Here is a 16602-nt window from a genome sequence, read left to right as displayed (position 1 = left end):
GGGAAGGGGCTGGGGGTGGCGGTGGCCCTGCAGGGACAGCCCTTGTGGGGTCCCAGGGAAGAGCGGTAGCTACTCGCTCTAGAGCTGGGCTGTTCCTCCCCGGAGGGGACTGGACAAGGCATGGTGGGGCAGATGCCAAAACCCACGTCCGTCCCAGCCCCGGCGAGGGGGAGGCAGCGGGGCTGTGTCCTTACTTTGTATCGTCTGTCACCTCCACCTCGGTGGGGGCTGTGATGGGGGCGTTCGAATGTCCTGCCGTCGGGTCGTCCGTGTTCAGCTCTCCATTGGTGGAGCTCATCACCTGGGGAGAGGCGAGCGTCAGCATGGGGCAGCCCGCGGGGCACGGGCCGGTCCTTAGCCTCATCCCCCGCCCTGCAGCAGCTGCGTTCCGGAGAGGTGCAGCCCCGGGAGGTGGCACGGCCCCCCCCCCCCCCCCCGGCCCTGCGCGAGCTGGGAGCACCGAGGTCCCCAACGCAGGGCAGCAGGATGGTGCCCTCGCCCAGACAGCGGTGCTCGGCCTCGGTGCTGAGCACTCCCAAGCAGCCCCATCGCACAGAGGGGTTTGGTGCCCTCGGCATCTCTGGGAGGATCCCGGCTCCTGGGAACCCCCGGACACCGCGCTGCGTGAGGGGCTTACTGGCAGCCAGCTCCAGCGTGCCTGGGAGACACGGCCCCACAAAGCTGTTTGTTAGGTCCAAGGAGACCTTACCATGGCCGAGCGACTGGACACAGCTCTTGCTCCCCAGCCTCAAGCCCCAACACCGCCGGGCCCCGCGGGACTCAGCCCAGCGCCCGCCCCACGGGCTCTGGCCAGCCTTGAGGTGCCCCTGAGCTCCTGCCCGCTCGCCGGGGCAGCGGGGGCCGTGTGCGGTGCCAGGGCCGGGAGGAGATCCACGTCACCAAAGCAAGGACGGGTTTGGCATAGGCAACAGGGACTTGCCTGAAACCTCCCTCCTGCACCCGCTGACCACAGGCAAAGCCAGGAGCTCCCTGGGGGTGCGCAGGCCAAAGGATTGCCAAGCTGCTCGTCCCCAGCGAGGAGGCTCGGCCTTACCCAGACTCATGGAGGAGCTGCCATCCGACAGCCACAGCGCCCAGCCGGCAGGGCTACATCAAGCTACAGGCCCCCGAAACAAGCCGGGAGACCCTTGTGCATCACCAACACCCCCCCTGCAGTGCCGGGCACAGGCGGAGGACGGGGGTGGGGGGTGGTTTGCAGAGCGAGAGCAGGGAGCAGCCGCTGTGGCAGGGAGGGGACGTGGTACAGGAGGAGCTGGGCAGAGCGTGAGCTGGCCCCATGGTCTGCCCCAGCCCTGCGACGGCAGCAGCGGGAGCCGGGCCCAAGCCCGGGACCGAGCACCAGCAGAGATTCACTGCGGAGCACCAGGAACGAGCAGCAGCGGCGGGGACGGAAGCAGAGACGGAGGAAGCAGCGCAGGCCCAGCTGGGGGGGGGACACCCACCATGGATGCCCCACCACCCGTGCGGGCTGGACCCCACCAGCCTGAGGGGGGGCTGAGTGGCGGAGGACAGAAGGCTGCGAGGGCGGCGAGCACGTGGCCGACGGCGCAAGTGCAGGATCAAGGTGGGGAGACGAGTCCGAGGACTGCCCAGGGAAAGGGAGGAGAAGCAGGGCTCGAAGGCGTCGCTCCAGTCAAATAAGGAGGCACAGGGAAGGCCCCACGTGGGATAAGGCCGCGTTGTCTGGCACCGCTGGGACGAGCGGCGCTGGGGGCAGAGCCCGATGCCCGCCTGGCTGCTCGTGCCGCTGTGTGGCACAGAGCCAGCGCTTCATCCATCTCTAACCACCCTCCGAGTCCCACCGGCAGCACCAAGGGAGCCCGGCAGCCCCCGGGAAGCAGCACCAGCCTTGTCTGCGAGCTGTGAGCACCCACGCGCCACGGGGACAGGGCAGCACAGCCCCATGGCATCTGCGGCCCCAATGCCACCCTGGGGCGGGGGAGCGGGGCTGATCCCCTGGCACGGCCGGCAGACACACATCGGCTTGCGCCCGGCTGTGTGGGCAGGTCGCACGGCGCAGGTTGGCTCTGCTCCCTCCCGCGCCCGCCCCTGCCCTCGGCGCGTGGTTGCATGTACCTGGACGGACCCCCCGAGCCTGCCGGCTGCCAGGTGAGCTCCCAAAGGCTCCTCGGCAGGCTGCCCACTGGCCTGAGGATCCCACAACTCCGTCCCCTCGGGCGGCTGCTCGCGACAGGCAGGAGGAACAGAATGAAAAGAAACAAAAGAAAAAAGGAAGAATGGGGAAGAGAAGGGAGAGGTGGAGGGAAGGGGCAGGGAGAAGAGTGGCAAAGGGAATCGAGAAAATAAGACATGCAAAAGCAAAAACATGACCGGAGCAGCTCGAGTTTGTGATTGCGGAGGGCACTCGCGCAGCACCATCCCGGCGGCTCCCCAGAGCGGTCCCGGCAGTGACACCGTGAGGCTGCATCCTCCCTGCCACGTACACGCACACACACCCCCCGCAGCAATGGAGCTCGGCTCTTCCCCCGCACCGGGCACATCCTCTCCGGGCAGCTGAGGGCACACTGCCCTGCAGAACACGGCCAGCCCCACGCAGGGCCGGTGGCTGCGTTTCGGAGCGTGCTGGGACAGCAGTGCCGCTCGCTGCGCGGGGAGATGCAGCCGGGCCAAGGCGACACCACCAGCCACTCTCCTGCGAGCGCAAATGTTCCGAGGCCGACGCGGATCTTTGCGGGGCGACTGCGAGGAAGCAAGCTGTGCTGCTCCTCGAGGGCGCCGGGCTCCTCAGCTTGTCCGACAGCGCGGGAGGACCCTGCTGCCAAACCCTTGCCACTGTGAGCATGGCACAGCCCCTCTGCATCCCCAGGTTGGAAACTGCTCCCACACTGTGGGAGTTTTGTGCTTTGCTTTTCCCACTGCCCTCGAGAAGGGATGTTGAACACGGCATTTCTTGGATGCTGGAGGCAGAGAGCAGATCTTACTGGGAGCAAGGTCCCAGGAACGAGCCAGAGGTGCTTTGAAGAAGTCACCCTCTCCCTAAGGAAGTGCTGCCCAGCCACCGGCCAGCGAGAGCCAGGGCTGTCCCAGGCTCCCTCTGCTCGGCCCACAGCAGCAAGGGGCACCGCTGGGCCGGTACACGGGTGAGGGAGGACAGGGTGCTGCACGCTCGGCTCCAGCCTGTTTGCAGGTGCTCTGCTCCCCGTGGAGTTTCAAGGCAAGAGGACGAGGGTCTGTACGGGCCCACTGGGGAAACACGTGAGGTTTGCTCTTGATGGCAGCAGTCCCAAAGCCGTGTTTCCTGCTCCAGCGTAGGACAGGCCATGGCACCGGAGAAGGGCCGGGCAGCCCAGCCCCTTTCCCACAGCGACCCAGGCGGGGAGCTGCCTGCACAGCTCTGCTCGTCTCCCTGCCCCTGGCTGCTCCCAGCTCGGCCCCACGTGCCCTGCCGGTTCCCAGGGCAAAGCCAGCCCCTCTCTCCGGCACGGGGCCACACGCTGCCAAGCTGCCCCACGAATCCCCCCCGAGGCCCAGGCAGCCCCCTCCTTTGTCCCGTGTCCCCGTCCCATTGATGAAAGTGGCACCACGAACAGAGCAGCAAGTTACTCCCATGGGGATGCGGCACCGGGGACATCGTCCTTAGCGCAAGGTGGCTCAGCCTGTACCGTGCCCACACCCACTGGCCAGCGCTAAACCCTGCAGCTTGCCAGCTGAAGCCCAGGCCTGGCGCTTCCCCACCGTGCTACAGCCTCCCACGGCTGCTTCCTCCTGCTTCTGCCAGGCCGCCTGGCCCCAGGGACACTGCCCTGGTCCCCCTGCTAGCCACAGACCCAGACCTGCAGGGAGGAAGCCCTCCCACAGGCAGCACTGGGGAAAAAAGGATGCCCCAGTCCCTGCCTCCATCCAGAGGCCCTGCTGGGCTCTGTGAGTCTGTGGAGCAGAAGCCCAAGCTCTGCACGACCGCGGTCCCGTGCCCCGGCAACGCTGCCGCTCACCTGGTGTTTGGTGTGTGGCTGTGCTTTGTCTCTGTTCGGGGGCTGCACCTGCACCTCGCTGTGCATCGTGCCGATGGGGGTGGGCTGGGGACACGACAAAGGACAACATCAGCCATGGCACAGCAGCCCTCCCGCCGCCCCGCGCCCCCTGATCCAACCTCTGGCCAAACATGCAAAACACCCCAGAACTGGGGCCTGATCCCAGCCCCTACCCCCGCCCCAGCAGCTCCACGCTTGGTGTTTGGCTGCAGCGAGCCCACGGAGGGTGCCCATGGCAGAAAGCGAGGTGCCAACTCGACTGCTAAGTTACCCTTAGCTCCAGGAGCCTCAAATTTCTGTGTCACAGCTTTAACTCATCGGCACAACAGCCGATGAGATTCCCTTGGAGCTGGCTGCTGGCGTCTGGTGAGGACTGGTGGAGCCGATCTCTCGGACACAGGTGAGCTCGGCAGGGACAACTGACCTGCATCCCCCCTGGCTGCTGCCGCAGACCACGCTGACTCCCCACCACGCTGCCCACCACCCCCCGGGCACCCTGGGGCCCAGCATCCTCTGCCCACCCCCGCTCCCTCGCCACTCACCAGCGGCTTCCCTGCCCAGTCGTATTCATAGTCGAACACATAACCATTCCTCTCGAACAAGTCTGTGAAGAGCTTCCGCAGGTAGTCGTAGTCAGGCTTCTCGAAGAAATCCAGTCGCCGCACGTAGCGCAAGTATGTGGCCATCTCCTCTGCGGGGACAGAGCGGGCTCAGTTGGGGCAGGGGGACAAGATGCCAGGCCAGCGGGCTCTGGGGCCAGGCTGGGGACAAGGACAGGCGATGCAGAGTGCCCTCACCTGGGAAGTTCTCACAGAGCACCTCCACTGGAGTGGCTCTTTTGGTGTCGCCGATCTTCTGATACCTCTCCTTTAGCGTGTCAGCCTGGCAGAAACAAGGAGTAGGTCAGCATGAGGGCCAGGCACATCCCCGGGAGCGGGGAAGGCACTGCGTGCCGTCAGACCACAAACAGTTTCTCGGTCCCCCTTTTCCAGGTAACAGCGAGAGCCCATTCCCAGGGAATCCCCTCACCCAGGGCAGGTCTGGAAGACGAACACTGAGGAGTGCGGTTCCAGGACAGCCACTGTGAGAGCAGCTGGGATGCCCGCAAAGCAGGAGGGACACGGAGGGGGGACAGCTACAGCCGCTCAGGGCAGCAAAGGTCTGGCACAGAGCTCAGAGCAACAGCCCCTGCATCTGGCAGGGTGCCAACCCTCCAACACCCCGGGGGGCCAAAGCTTTCCCCTCCCCACACCCTGATGCTGCCCATGCCAGGGCAGAGCCAGACCCACGGGGCAGCCGTGACGAAGGACAGCGGGAGCTGGCAGTTACCTTGAGGCCTTGCCAAGGGAGGCTCCCACGGAGGAAGTACATAAACATGTGCCCTAATGCTTCCAGGTCGTCCCTGCGGCTTTGTTCTGCATGGAGAAAAAAAGAGACACGGGCACGTTCCCACTACAGCCACCTTTCCTGTCCCTGCCAGACCCTGCAGCACCCCAAGCCCCCTGCCAACATCCCAGGCTGAAGAGCCGGAGAGGCAGTTTGTACCCAGCCCCGCCTCTGGCAGGGGGGAGCTGGCACCCTGCAGTCCCCTTCCCTCTCCCTTTCGGCCAAGAGGCAGGGCTGGCCGCACGGTGCGCACACACCTTTCCCGAGGTGGGTGTTGATGCTCATGTAGCGTGCTGTCCCTGTCAGGCTCTTGTGCTCTCGGTAGGGGATGTGTTTTTTGGTCTCGGGGTCAATATACTCTTTGGCCAGGCCAAAATCGATGATGTGGATGGTGTGCTGCCGCTTGCTGCCCGGCCGCCCCACCAGGAAGTTCTCTGGCTTGACATCTCTGTAGATCAGGCTTTTGGTGTGGACGTACTCCATCCGTGTGATCTGGGGGAGAAGGAGATGTCAGCACCATGGCAGAGACGCACCGTGCGTACTGCACGCATCCCTGCACCCTCCTCCCCTGGGCCCGACTCTGCTCTGATTGCCTCGCCCCCAGCCAGCAACCTTGCTCCCCTCAGCCCGTACGTCACCCTGGGTCGAAAGGACGGGCACAACTGGTCCTCCAGCCCTGGGAGACAAGCTCAGTCCAGCCGCATCTTGGACACACGGCAAGAGACGCTCGGCTGTGCTCAGAGAGGGGTTGCGTGGGGGTGAAGGAGAGCCCTCCTACATCAGGGAGAGGGTGGGGTATGGAGGGAGGCAGCCTGGGATGTGCCAGCAGGCAGTGTCTCCTGTGGCCTGCTGGGTGCTGGCTCACCCCTCCTTCCCCTCCCCTTCCCTGCAGGGTCCCCACACAGCCTGACCGCCGTGCCCACGCATCACGCCGCTCCCCCGGGGCGGTCTGTGGCCAGGCGGGCCAGGGTGAGCCACGCAGAGCTCCGGGCGAGGCGGAGGTGCTGTGCTCACCAGCTGGATCGCGATCATCAGGACGGTCTTGAGCGTGAAGGTCCGATCACACAGATCAAAGAGATCTTCTAGGCTGGGTCCTAGCAGCTCCAACACCATGGCATTGTACTTCCCGCAGGGGCCAAAGTAGTAAACCTGAGGAATTCCTTCTGCAAGAGACAGAGCAGGGGCTGTCAAGGGTTGCAGCAGGGCTGAGCAGCACACAGCCATGCTGTCATGGCCATGCCATTGCTGGAGCCGGGATGGGGGGCTGCAGATGGGGGGATGTCTCTGCACTGCCCTCCCTCCGCGCCACAGCCAGCCTGGCTCTGCTCTTGGCAGGAGGGCGAAGGAGGCAGCTCCATCTGCATCCCTGACTGCTGCGGGGGAGGTGGGGGGAAAAGAACTAAATAAAAAGGGATCAAAGATTAGACGTGGCTCTGTGTAAAATCAGCCTCTCCCAGCCGAGCAGATGGGCAGGAGTCGCTCATGCCAGGCAGTGAATTTGCAGAGTCGCATTTATAGGAAGCCTCCCTTTCCCAGCCGTGTCGCCTGGGCGGCCGGCCCCCCGCGGCAGCTCAGCCCAGCCCCATACCTGCATTGCCGAGCTGTTTGTAGAACCGATACTCCAGGTGCAGCTGGGGGGCCCGGGATTTTATGGGTTCCTTGGAGGAGAGAAGGAGAACAGTTAAGGCTGTTGTAGGGAGCAGGACGTTAGGGAGGTCTGGGTGTCAGACACCTCCTTCACATGCTGGCAGCAGCTGGACTGAGAGCATTTGGGGTTGAGAAAAACTGGCATAAAATGGAGATGAAGCCTCAGGGGACGATGAGAGCAAACCAGCCCATATGGGAGACAGATCCACCCCCTCCAGAGATCCGGGTGCTGGGGTAGACATTAATGGGAGCAGGTATCAGTGGGGACCACCCTCTCCTGGAGGTCTCCGCTGCTGGCACCGGCTGAGCGCAGCACAAGCCACAGTGAGGTCCTGGAGAAGCAAAGACCCAGCTCTTCTCTCCCCGGGCCCAGATCACCCCACCTGCAATGACGTGTGGTGCTTTGCCTGCCCTCAATTCCTAGAGGTGAGCACAGCTCCCCGCGCAGCCACCCATCCATCACCTATTGCAACCCACTCGGCTCGACCCGCTCTAACAGCCTGGGGAGGGTGAACAATCTCCTTCCCAGGTGGCCTGAACATCACCGCCCTGACCACGGAGGGACTCACCAATTTGATAGCTACGTATTCATTCGTGTAGAGGTTCTTTCCTGCAGGGAGAGACACGAAAAAGGCAATTGAAAGCAAGTGAGCCTTTGCATTAACCCCACTTCACACCTGCCGCAGTCCCCTGAGGGCTCCTGGGCTGCAGAACATCCCAAACAGGTTCGGTGGCTCCCACAGCACATAAACAGGCCTCGAGGCACAAGCAGGAGCAGGAACCCACTGTGGGGAGTTGCAACATGCCTGTTAATTACCCCCAGATGGGGTACGTGGATTCCTCTGGGATGGGCAGGCTGCTGGGGGGCTGGAGCCAAGTCTGCTGGGAGGGGGCAGCGTCCCAGTCCAGGCCTGCAGGGATGTGACTGGCCAAGGCAGAACAAGGCTGGGACGTGCTGTTTCTCCCAGCCACATCCCTGCACGGAGAGGGGTCACCCTGCTCTGGGAGGGCTGTCCACAGAGTTGTGGGAATGCTGCTTTTTGGGCAGCGGGACCACGCAGAGGGTGGCAGGGAGGAAGGACCCCCAAGAGCACTGGGGCACCTTGAGGCATTGCAGCTGGCAGTGGGTCAAAGATACCGCAGGTAGGTGGAAATGGCACGCGCGCGCGTGTGTGTGCGTGCGCGTGCGCACGTGTGGCTCAACTTCATCCTTTGGTATGCTCCCACTCACCCGAGGGTGCATGGGAAGCCAGAAGCAGACCCACAGCACGGCTCAGACTGCATGAGGAGGAGCTGAAGGCACTGATGTGCTGCAGGGAGGGCCAGACGACTGCCTCCAAGTGCCCAGGAGAGCTGAAAGGGCAGCCGTGCCACCCCAAAACCCTGTAAATGACTTCCTAGAGACCTCAGCACCTTCACAGGAGTTTTCACACCCATTAACTACAGAAAGGTTGAACTAACGGTGTCTGCACATCACCCTGGTCACCCCAGAGAGCCAGGAGGGCATGAGGAAGGTGTTACACCTGGGAAGCGTCAGTACAACCTCTGCCCCAGGTCCATAAAAGCAAAGATTAAAGAGGTCTGCAGAAATATCCGAGTGTCCCTTCTGCCAGAGGCCTCCAGGACTCTGGGGAGATGGGAGTTAACCGCAGCAGGTCCCCTTCCACGGCACGCAGAGCCAGCAGACACGCGATCCCACTGCCGGGCATGTGCGTATCTGATGGAGCTGCATCTGTCTCCTCGGATTTTCTCCAAGCAATTTGCTCAGGGAACAAGTTCCTCCTGGCATAAGATTTCATCTGCTTCAACTGCTGCTCTCCACCTGAAGCAGCAATAAATCCTTGCTGGGTGACATCAGAGCCAGCTGCTGAGCGCCAGAGTCGGCGGCAGGATTACAGGAAGAGGGATGAATGGGAGATATTAATGGAGCAGCTCCTCCCAGGGACAGGCTCTGCAGCCAAGGAGGGGCTCAATCCTGCTGTCTCGCTAACCCTCTCCCATCCCAGGGGACCTCCGCCAAGCCACTTTGTCTCCTGCCTCTGCAAAACCAAATCCCTTCACAGTGATTAGGAAGTAGGTGATTAGGGAGGGAGAAACATCTAGCTAACACGAGCGTATGCCAGGCCCAGGGTTTCTGGCCCATCACGAACCAACATTTCCTGGGGAGGAGGTGGGACATCCTCCAGACCCATGCATGGCTCTAGAGAGCTCAAGGAAACCCTCAGTTCATTGGGAACTTGATTGGGGCAGGGAAGAACTGAAATCCGATGGACCCCAGTGCAGCCCCCTCGCCCCCGCCGTGAGCAGTCACCTCCCAGCAACTTAACGGGGAGAGAAGGCAGCGAGCTGGCAGGGAGGAGAAGCGCGTGCAGGCAGCTTATCTTCCACACACCAGGACCTCTGTGTTTTGCAAACAATCACAACGGAGAGCAAAACAGCCCCACGTGCCGGCCGGGATGCAGGGGCAGGCAGAGCTCAGCCAGGCAGGCATGGCCCTGCCTGTGACAATGGCACAGGGTCCCCACATGCTCCCTGGCTAAGGTGGGTTCCGGCCTCAGGGCCGTACGGTTCAGTCCAAAAAAATCATTGCTGCCTTCAGGGCAGCAACATGCAACCAGAAAACTCACAGCTGGATTTTTCCCTGAGGTTAGGCTGGGTCCGAAGAGGGGAAAAAAAAAACATGGCAGGATACCTGCCACCTTGCCAGGGGGACACTGCAAAACCGGCCCAGCACAGCAGGGAGAGAGAAGGGAAGGAGGCAGGAGCATCCCCAGCAGGGCTGTGCTTGGAGAGGTCCACCCCTGTCCCTGTTATATGGCATCTGTCCTGTTCCCACCACGCTGGCCCCCCTGTGGCTCGCTGGCACAGAAAGCTACCCGCAAAAATGCTCTGGGAGCTGGCAGCCCTCTCCCAGCCCAAGAAACGAGTCCAAATCATTTGATACCCTCATGGTTCATCCCTTCCTGTAACGCTCGGAGGGCTTAGAGAAGATGGGGGAGCAGAGAGAGCACAGACCATTGCTGCTGTCTAACCACCACCATCCTCTTCCCCTTCCCCAGTAAAAAAAGGTGCGAAGAGCAGAACCAGCCTATTGTGAGGGGAAAAAAAAAAGCAACAGGAAAGAAAAAGCGAAAGAGCGAGGAGGCAGGGCTGCAGGGTCTGTCCCCCGGCAGGGCCCGGCCCACGCCAGGGAACTCCCCACTCCAGTTCCTGGAGCAGCTCCCACAGCTGCCCCCATGCCGCCCGCTCTGCCGAGCGCTCACTAACGATGACAACTTTAACACCTAAAATGTGTTGAAGTCCACGGACTGCCCCAGGGGAGGACTGAAGCAGGCAGCACTGCAGGATTCACAGAAGAAAAGGTGCTTTTGAAAGGAAAAAAAAAAAAAAGAGAAGAGCAGCAAGATAGGCGGCAGAAAGCAAATATTTGTGTTTGCAGAAGGCCTTTGCCCAGCTCAGTGTTGGCGGCGCCTCCAAATCCAGCTGCCAGCACCTGCAAGACACTGCGTGTCTGATCGGAGCCGAGCCAAAGCCACCCAGGAGGCAGCCAGACCTGGGGTCTGTATTGCATTTAAAAGCCAGACGTGGCTTTCTTTTAACCCTGTGCTAACACCCAAATCGTCCCCCGCCCAAAGGCGGATTTGGCAGCGGTGGTGTCCAGCACCTGCTCCTGCACATCACAGGGGCCCGAGGAAGAGCCGGGCTCTGCGCCGGGCTCCTAACTGGGTCCCCATCCAAGTGGCTCCCCCTGTGCCAGCCCCTCTGCTTGGCGCTGCCCCTCAGTCGTGGCATGGTGCGGGGCACAGCACCGCGCTGACGGCGCCGGGAGCCTCTGCGCGCTACAGCCCTGCCTGCAGCAGGAGCACGGAGTTGTGCCTGGGCGCTGGGACTGGCAATTTGGCTCCTCCGGTCCCCAGGCGATGCAGTCGAGGAGCGCAGAAGGCAGCTCTGTGCAAAGGCAGCCGGGCACCGGCCCAGCACTGCAAGCACCACAGCCCCAGCGACACAAGCTGCATCAGTCCAAGCAATGACAGTTCCTTGGAGCGCTGGGTTTTAATACCATCGGGGGAAAAAAAAAAAGTTATTTTAGAGTTTGACCTTCCTCTAGAGGAGGCTCTGCAAGACCAAGAGGAAAAACAAGCGTGAGCCATTAGGAAGGGAGACAAGAAGAGCAGTTAGCAGGCAGCACGTGGGCCCTTCTCTCCCACAGCCTACTCCAAAGACACCCGCGAGCGGCCTCTGGCACATGGTGGGTCTGTGGCTCCGACCAGCCAGGCACCTTTTAGAGGTGGCTGAACCCTTCGCTATACGTGCAAGTGTACGGAGGTCTCTGCGGAGCCGAAGACAGAAGGGTGTCACGTGCAGTGTGCTGACCCCAGCCCGCATTTTCTGAAGGTACCTTTTGTGGCCCCTGAGAAGTAACCCCCCCCACGAGTAGCCGGGAGGCCGCAGGCCAGGGGTGCGAGCCACAGTTCAAGAGAGCTTGGGAACGTCCCCAGCACTCGCACGTGACCATTCAGCTAGGACATGGCCTCAGCCCAGCTGTAGTAGTGACCTGCTGCTGGTTCATACACCGCACAAGGACCCACCCCCCTCGTTTTCTTCCTTCCAAAATGCTGGTTTTACTTTTTAAAAATAAGTTAATTTCCAGCTTTTAACTTCGAAGGAAAACAGCCGCTGTGTTTCCAATCTGCCATTAGAAATGAATGCACCGGGCTGGGAGAGAGGGGTGAGCACAGGAAAGCTGCAAAAAGCACATTTGCAGAAGTTTATTGCAAGAACAGAAGCAGCAGCCTCCGCCGGGTCCCCATCCCTCCCCGCACCCCGCGCCCGGGCTGAGGCTGCCCTGGTGCAGCTCCACGGCACAGCCTCGCTGGGGCACCGGCCTTGGGCCAAGCTCAGGAGGGGGCCGTCAGGGAGCCCCCTCCCCAGGCAGCACGGCAGGACAAACAGCAGCTCCTGGCTCCAAAGCGCGGCTCCGAGGCAGCCCAGAACCAGGCAGAGCTTAGGGAAGGGGGCCTGCATACCACCCAGGTGCTTTGGGCTCTTTTTTGACTTTTCTGGTTAATGTCTGGGTTTTCCTCCTCTCCCCCGATCCCAGCCCACCCCAAAGCACCACCGAGGAGCTGCTAAGAGAGGCCTGCACCAACAAACCCTCGCTGCAAGCAGTATGTGCTGGCCTCGCTCCCGGGGGCGCAGGAAGCTGGCAGAGGCAGCGGGCTGCAGGCTCCCGCCGCTCAGCTGTAGCCCGGTGCCAGGCACACGAGCCACCAGCCACGCTCCAGTCACCCCTGCTGCCACCAGCTTCCTCCTGCCTTGTGTTTCAGAGGACAGCATCCAGCCCTGGCATGGAGGCGGGCTGGCTGCAGGCAGCAGATGGGCAGGGGTACTGCCCAGCCAGGGCAGGGGGGAGCTCGGGGGGCTGCAGGCAGCGGGTGCTGCCCAGGGCTGCCTTTGGAAAGCCCCAGGAGGAGCTGGGCTGGCGCTCGTCCACAGCTGCAGGCTGGCAGGGGGAGGAACAAGCACTTTGGATGTGCTGGCCGGAGCACAGTGCCCTGCCCAGCCCGGGGTGAAGCACCAGGATGGGGTGACCGGGAGGTAACAGGACCCACTGCCCACACAACCTAAACCTGCCCCTCGCTAACCCCCACATGGCTCCCCCCAAACCCCATGCGCCAGCGGGCTGGGGCAGCCGCCCCGCTCCAGCTCCCACCCCAGCTCTCCAGTCGTTCTCATACAGCGAGGAACTGGCCAGCAGCGCCGCCTGACTGGGACGGGCACCGGCACTATGTTTGTGTATTGCCCAGGATGCCAGGGCCAGCACGAACACGGAGGGGCAGGATCCAAGCATGGCTCCTGCAGCCAGGAACTCCTGCCCAAGTCATTCCCCTTCTGGCTTCCCACAAATGCCTTATGCCAAATTTTTTTTTAAATTTTATTTTAAACAAATCACTTTTGATTTTGGACACCTCCGTACCTGGAAGGACACTTGTCTCAATCTGGGGCAGCTGAGCTGAGGCACCCGGAAGGACAGATCGGCACCTGCCTCTCGGCACGCTGGTGAAATTGGGCAAAGTGTTACCCGTTTCAGGAAGACAGCTTCATCTCCCTCCATCCCCCACCGCTGGGAGCTGGAGGAGTCACCTCCTAGCATGTTTTTACAAGATCTCCTGGCTTTTTTTATGAAAGGAAAGAGCCCAAAGAAGATTTGGGAGCTTTTAAACACTGAGCTACACTTTGGCCTCTGCAACCAGCCTGCCTTGAGGACTGAATTCCAGGGGGAAAACTGAGTGTCCAGCAACAGCTGGGGAGCATCCCTGCTCATGCCACCACTTCACAGCGGGATCCCTCTGGTCCCTTGCCATTCATCTGCAGCTGGAGGAATCCCTACTTTCTGTGAAGTCCTGAAAACATTCCTGAGCCCTGACGCAGCTCAGAGGCACACCTAAGGAGAGATGCGATTTTAGGGGAAAAGCCACAAAGCTGTGGCTTCCACCGCTGTGATGAGATCTTGTGCTCAGGCCTTTACCATGTTACGGCCAGGCACTACAGAGTGTGACAGAGCAGGAAAACCACATGAAGGGACTAGAAGTTTCTCTTGCTGGTGGCAAGGACAAACTCTCACAGCGAGAATCGACCGCTGCAGAGCCCCAGAGCAAGAGCTCACTGCTTGTCCCTTCAGCCGTGAGCAAACTGAGCCCAACTGCTCCCAGGTCCCTGCAGCGGCTCTGCTCTGAGCAACCCAGACTGCCAGTTTCACAGATGCTCCTCAGATCCACATGAGACTTGTGTCCACCTTGGTGCTGTCCCCAAAAAGCGAGGGGGAGGCCAAGGCAGGGGGTCACACCGACTCTCAGCACTGAGCACGCCAGACAAAGCAACAGCCACAGCCCTAGTTGTTTCAGACTCCTGCCTAGGGAGGGATCTTGGAAGATAGCTCACCCAGAAACATGTACCCATTGTGGGACGTTCACTGGCGAGCAGGGAAAAGGAGGTGGAAGGACACAGGTAGACTGTGCACAGCTCAGAGCCCTCCGTCCACCCTCTCCCAGCCAGCCCTGCAGGGAGGCACTGGCAGCAGGAGGTGCAGTGTCCCCAGGGAGTATCCAGATCCACCTGGGTAGCGAGAGGAGCAGCTGGTGCGGCAAAATCCCTAAATACATCTCCTTCCACAATACCTGGGTCTGGAGGAAGGATCAGAGCTCTTCACGACACCGGGAGAGACAGACCCTCTGCTGCTGAACGCAGGAACCGCTTGGCTGGATTTTAAACAGAGCATTTTCCCAAGCTCTGCAATTAAGTGGTGATCCCATCGGGGAGTTCAGGAACAGGACGGTTTAGACTGGCACCAGCCAGTCTGTCACGCTGGGAAGAGCTAACATTAACTCCCCACAGACAGAGGCGGCACAGTGAGGTGGATAAACTCACCCCACCCTCCGTGCGGGTGCCTGAGCCGGGGCTGCCGGCGGCACCTCCTGGCAGCCTCCCACCTCCTGCTCCTTTTGCACGCAAACAGCCTGCCGAGACGACCACATTTGCTGCAGGTTTAGCTCAGAGCTTGGTTTGAAAAGGCACTGCTTAAAATATCACGGAGCAACAAGGCCTACGGCTATCACAGGCTCCCAGCCTGCTCCAGGAACCAGCTCTCTTCCCTCTTCCTAGGCCACAAGCCCTTTCCCAAAGCACTCGCAGCCAAGGCCAACGCTCCGCCTGGCAGACACTCCATCAACATGTCCAACATGCATTCCTGGAGATATCCAGACTGTGCTGCTGGCACAACAGTCCCTGGTACTGCCAGGCCTCTCCCAGCTGCATGATGCCAACCGAAGAGTTAACAGCTTGCTGAAAGCCTCCTGGGGCATGCCGAGTCCCTGGGGGAGGAGCAACCTCCCCACCCTCAAGAGTTTGCTTGAACCATTTCCTGATAAACTTGATTCAAAATGGAAAGTGACCATGGAAGGTGCTTGGGTTTTATTCAGCCCTTTCTCTCTCCCCCCCATAAAATTTTAGGAGAGTCTCTGAAACAACCAGCTTCAACAACTGGAGAATTTACCCGGGATAAAATACTGACTCTTCCCCAGATGCTTGCGCCAGCAGAGTGAACACCCACAGGCCCCCACTCCACCCGCTCTCCTGAGGCACATGGCGCAGCGGGAAGGCAGCACCCTGTGCACAAGTGGGGCAAGATCTGGTGAGCACACAGCAGCATCTCGTGAAACATTACTCACTAAGTGTTCCTGAACTGGGGGACACACCCAGGCCTGCGTGGGCCACGACCACTTCCAACAGACAGGACTGAACTGTAACACTCTCCCTGACAAACCCGAAGAGCGGTAGGTATGGGAAGGAGATGGGAAACAGCTCTGCGATCAGTCCTTCGGGCTGCAATGGGCTTTGAAAGATCAAGCACAGTGTGAAGGGGCTGAGGAAAAGGAAATTCTGCAAAGGAAGCAAGGGCTACCTGCAACGTGCGATGCTTCAACACTGCATGGCCGGTCAACACCCTTGGTGCTGACGGTCACAGGCATGTGCCAGCTCCTCCTGCTGCAGGAGGTGGATGCCAGGGCAATCCCTGCACAAGCAGTTATAGCGAGGACAGAAGACGACCCTTCTCACCTAGACGGAGCTCCCCGAAATTGCCGCATCCAATCTTCTTGCCGACCCGGAAGTTGGGACCCACCATTAAGACTCCCGAGTTGGTTCCAGCACTCCGGCTTCCATGACTGCTCCTTCCTCCACCTGTCTTGGACATCCTTTTACCTTCCTCCAGCTCCCCTTTCCCTCCTCTCTTATCAAAATCCATAAGTTTGTGATACCCCGGCCTCTCCACGGTTACGCTGCTGCCATACAAATCCCAGAGCTGCCGGAAGTTGAGGGGTGAGGAGGAAAGAAGCAGGGCTCTTCTTGGTTAATACACCATCACGGTGAGCGATGGGAGGGCGGGGTGTGGAGAAGGAGGGATAAGTGGCCACCCACGGGTGCTGGGCTACTGAAATGTTAGTGCTTTCCAAGGTCCCGCCGCGATTGTCATCATCGCCTGTTACAGGGAGTTCTTTGGTGGAGAGAACATCCTGCGGAGAGGGTCCTCCCAGCGTGGCTCCTCGGTCTCCCAGCTGCGGAAAGGAGAGGGAGAAAATTAGCACGAGGAAACAAGGAGGCAGAGGACAACAGGGGGTTGCAGGCTCCAGGCTCCTGCCCCCAGCTCCGCAGAGCCCCTCCAACACCTTCCCTGCGTTACAGATAACTCCCACAACAATGAAGGGTGCCGCAACTGAGGGGTGGGCGAAGCTGGGGTATCAGGACCATCGCAGGGTGCCCCACATCTAAGATGCTGGCATAAATAGATAAATAAAAGTCTGGCCATGGCAGGAGATGAAATGCTTGAAGAGCATCTCCAGGTCAGAGCCAGTGGAGTCACATGGGGAGAACAATGTCCCCATGGGAAAGGGCTGCTGGCAGCAGGGAGACCTTTGGAGGCACCAGCCAAGGCGCTTGGGGCCAGGCTGCCGCTGGTCAGACCCAAGAAACCCCAAGAGCAGAGGACAGACGTAAACCA

The 16602-nt window shown here is 60.9% G+C and overlaps 1 protein-coding gene across 2 annotated transcripts in view; it reads right to left on the bottom strand.

Moving 5' to 3' along the window:
- CSNK1G2 (casein kinase 1 gamma 2) overlaps positions 1–16602 on the bottom strand; it is a 47330-nt gene that overhangs the window by 971 nt on the left and 29757 nt on the right. Inside the window, exons 2-12 of one of the 2 annotated variants that reach the window (XM_076359227.1) lie at positions 15663–16159; positions 7616–7656; positions 6988–7057; positions 6414–6562; positions 5657–5891; positions 5343–5428; positions 4811–4895; positions 4556–4704; positions 3975–4058; positions 2098–2202; positions 195–301 (exon numbers count right to left, since the gene is read on the bottom strand). In XM_076359227.1, coding sequence (XP_076215342.1) covers positions 195–301; positions 2098–2202; positions 3975–4058; positions 4556–4704; positions 4811–4895; positions 5343–5428; positions 5657–5891; positions 6414–6562; positions 6988–7057; positions 7616–7656; positions 15663–15849 — 1298 coding nt within the window. In that variant the 5' untranslated portion in view covers positions 15850–16159. The remainder of the gene's footprint in view (positions 1–194; positions 302–2097; positions 2203–3974; positions 4059–4555; positions 4705–4810; positions 4896–5342; positions 5429–5656; positions 5892–6413; positions 6563–6987; positions 7058–7615; positions 7657–15662; positions 16160–16602) is intronic. The other variant, XM_076359228.1, reaches the window with a different exon arrangement.

The sequence above is a fragment of the Aptenodytes patagonicus genome, chromosome 25 (genome assembly GCF_965638725.1).
Source record: "Aptenodytes patagonicus chromosome 25, bAptPat1.pri.cur, whole genome shotgun sequence".
NCBI classification, from domain to species: Eukaryota; Metazoa; Chordata; class Aves; order Sphenisciformes; family Spheniscidae; genus Aptenodytes; species Aptenodytes patagonicus.
This window is presented reverse-complemented; position numbering and strand designations above follow the sequence as displayed.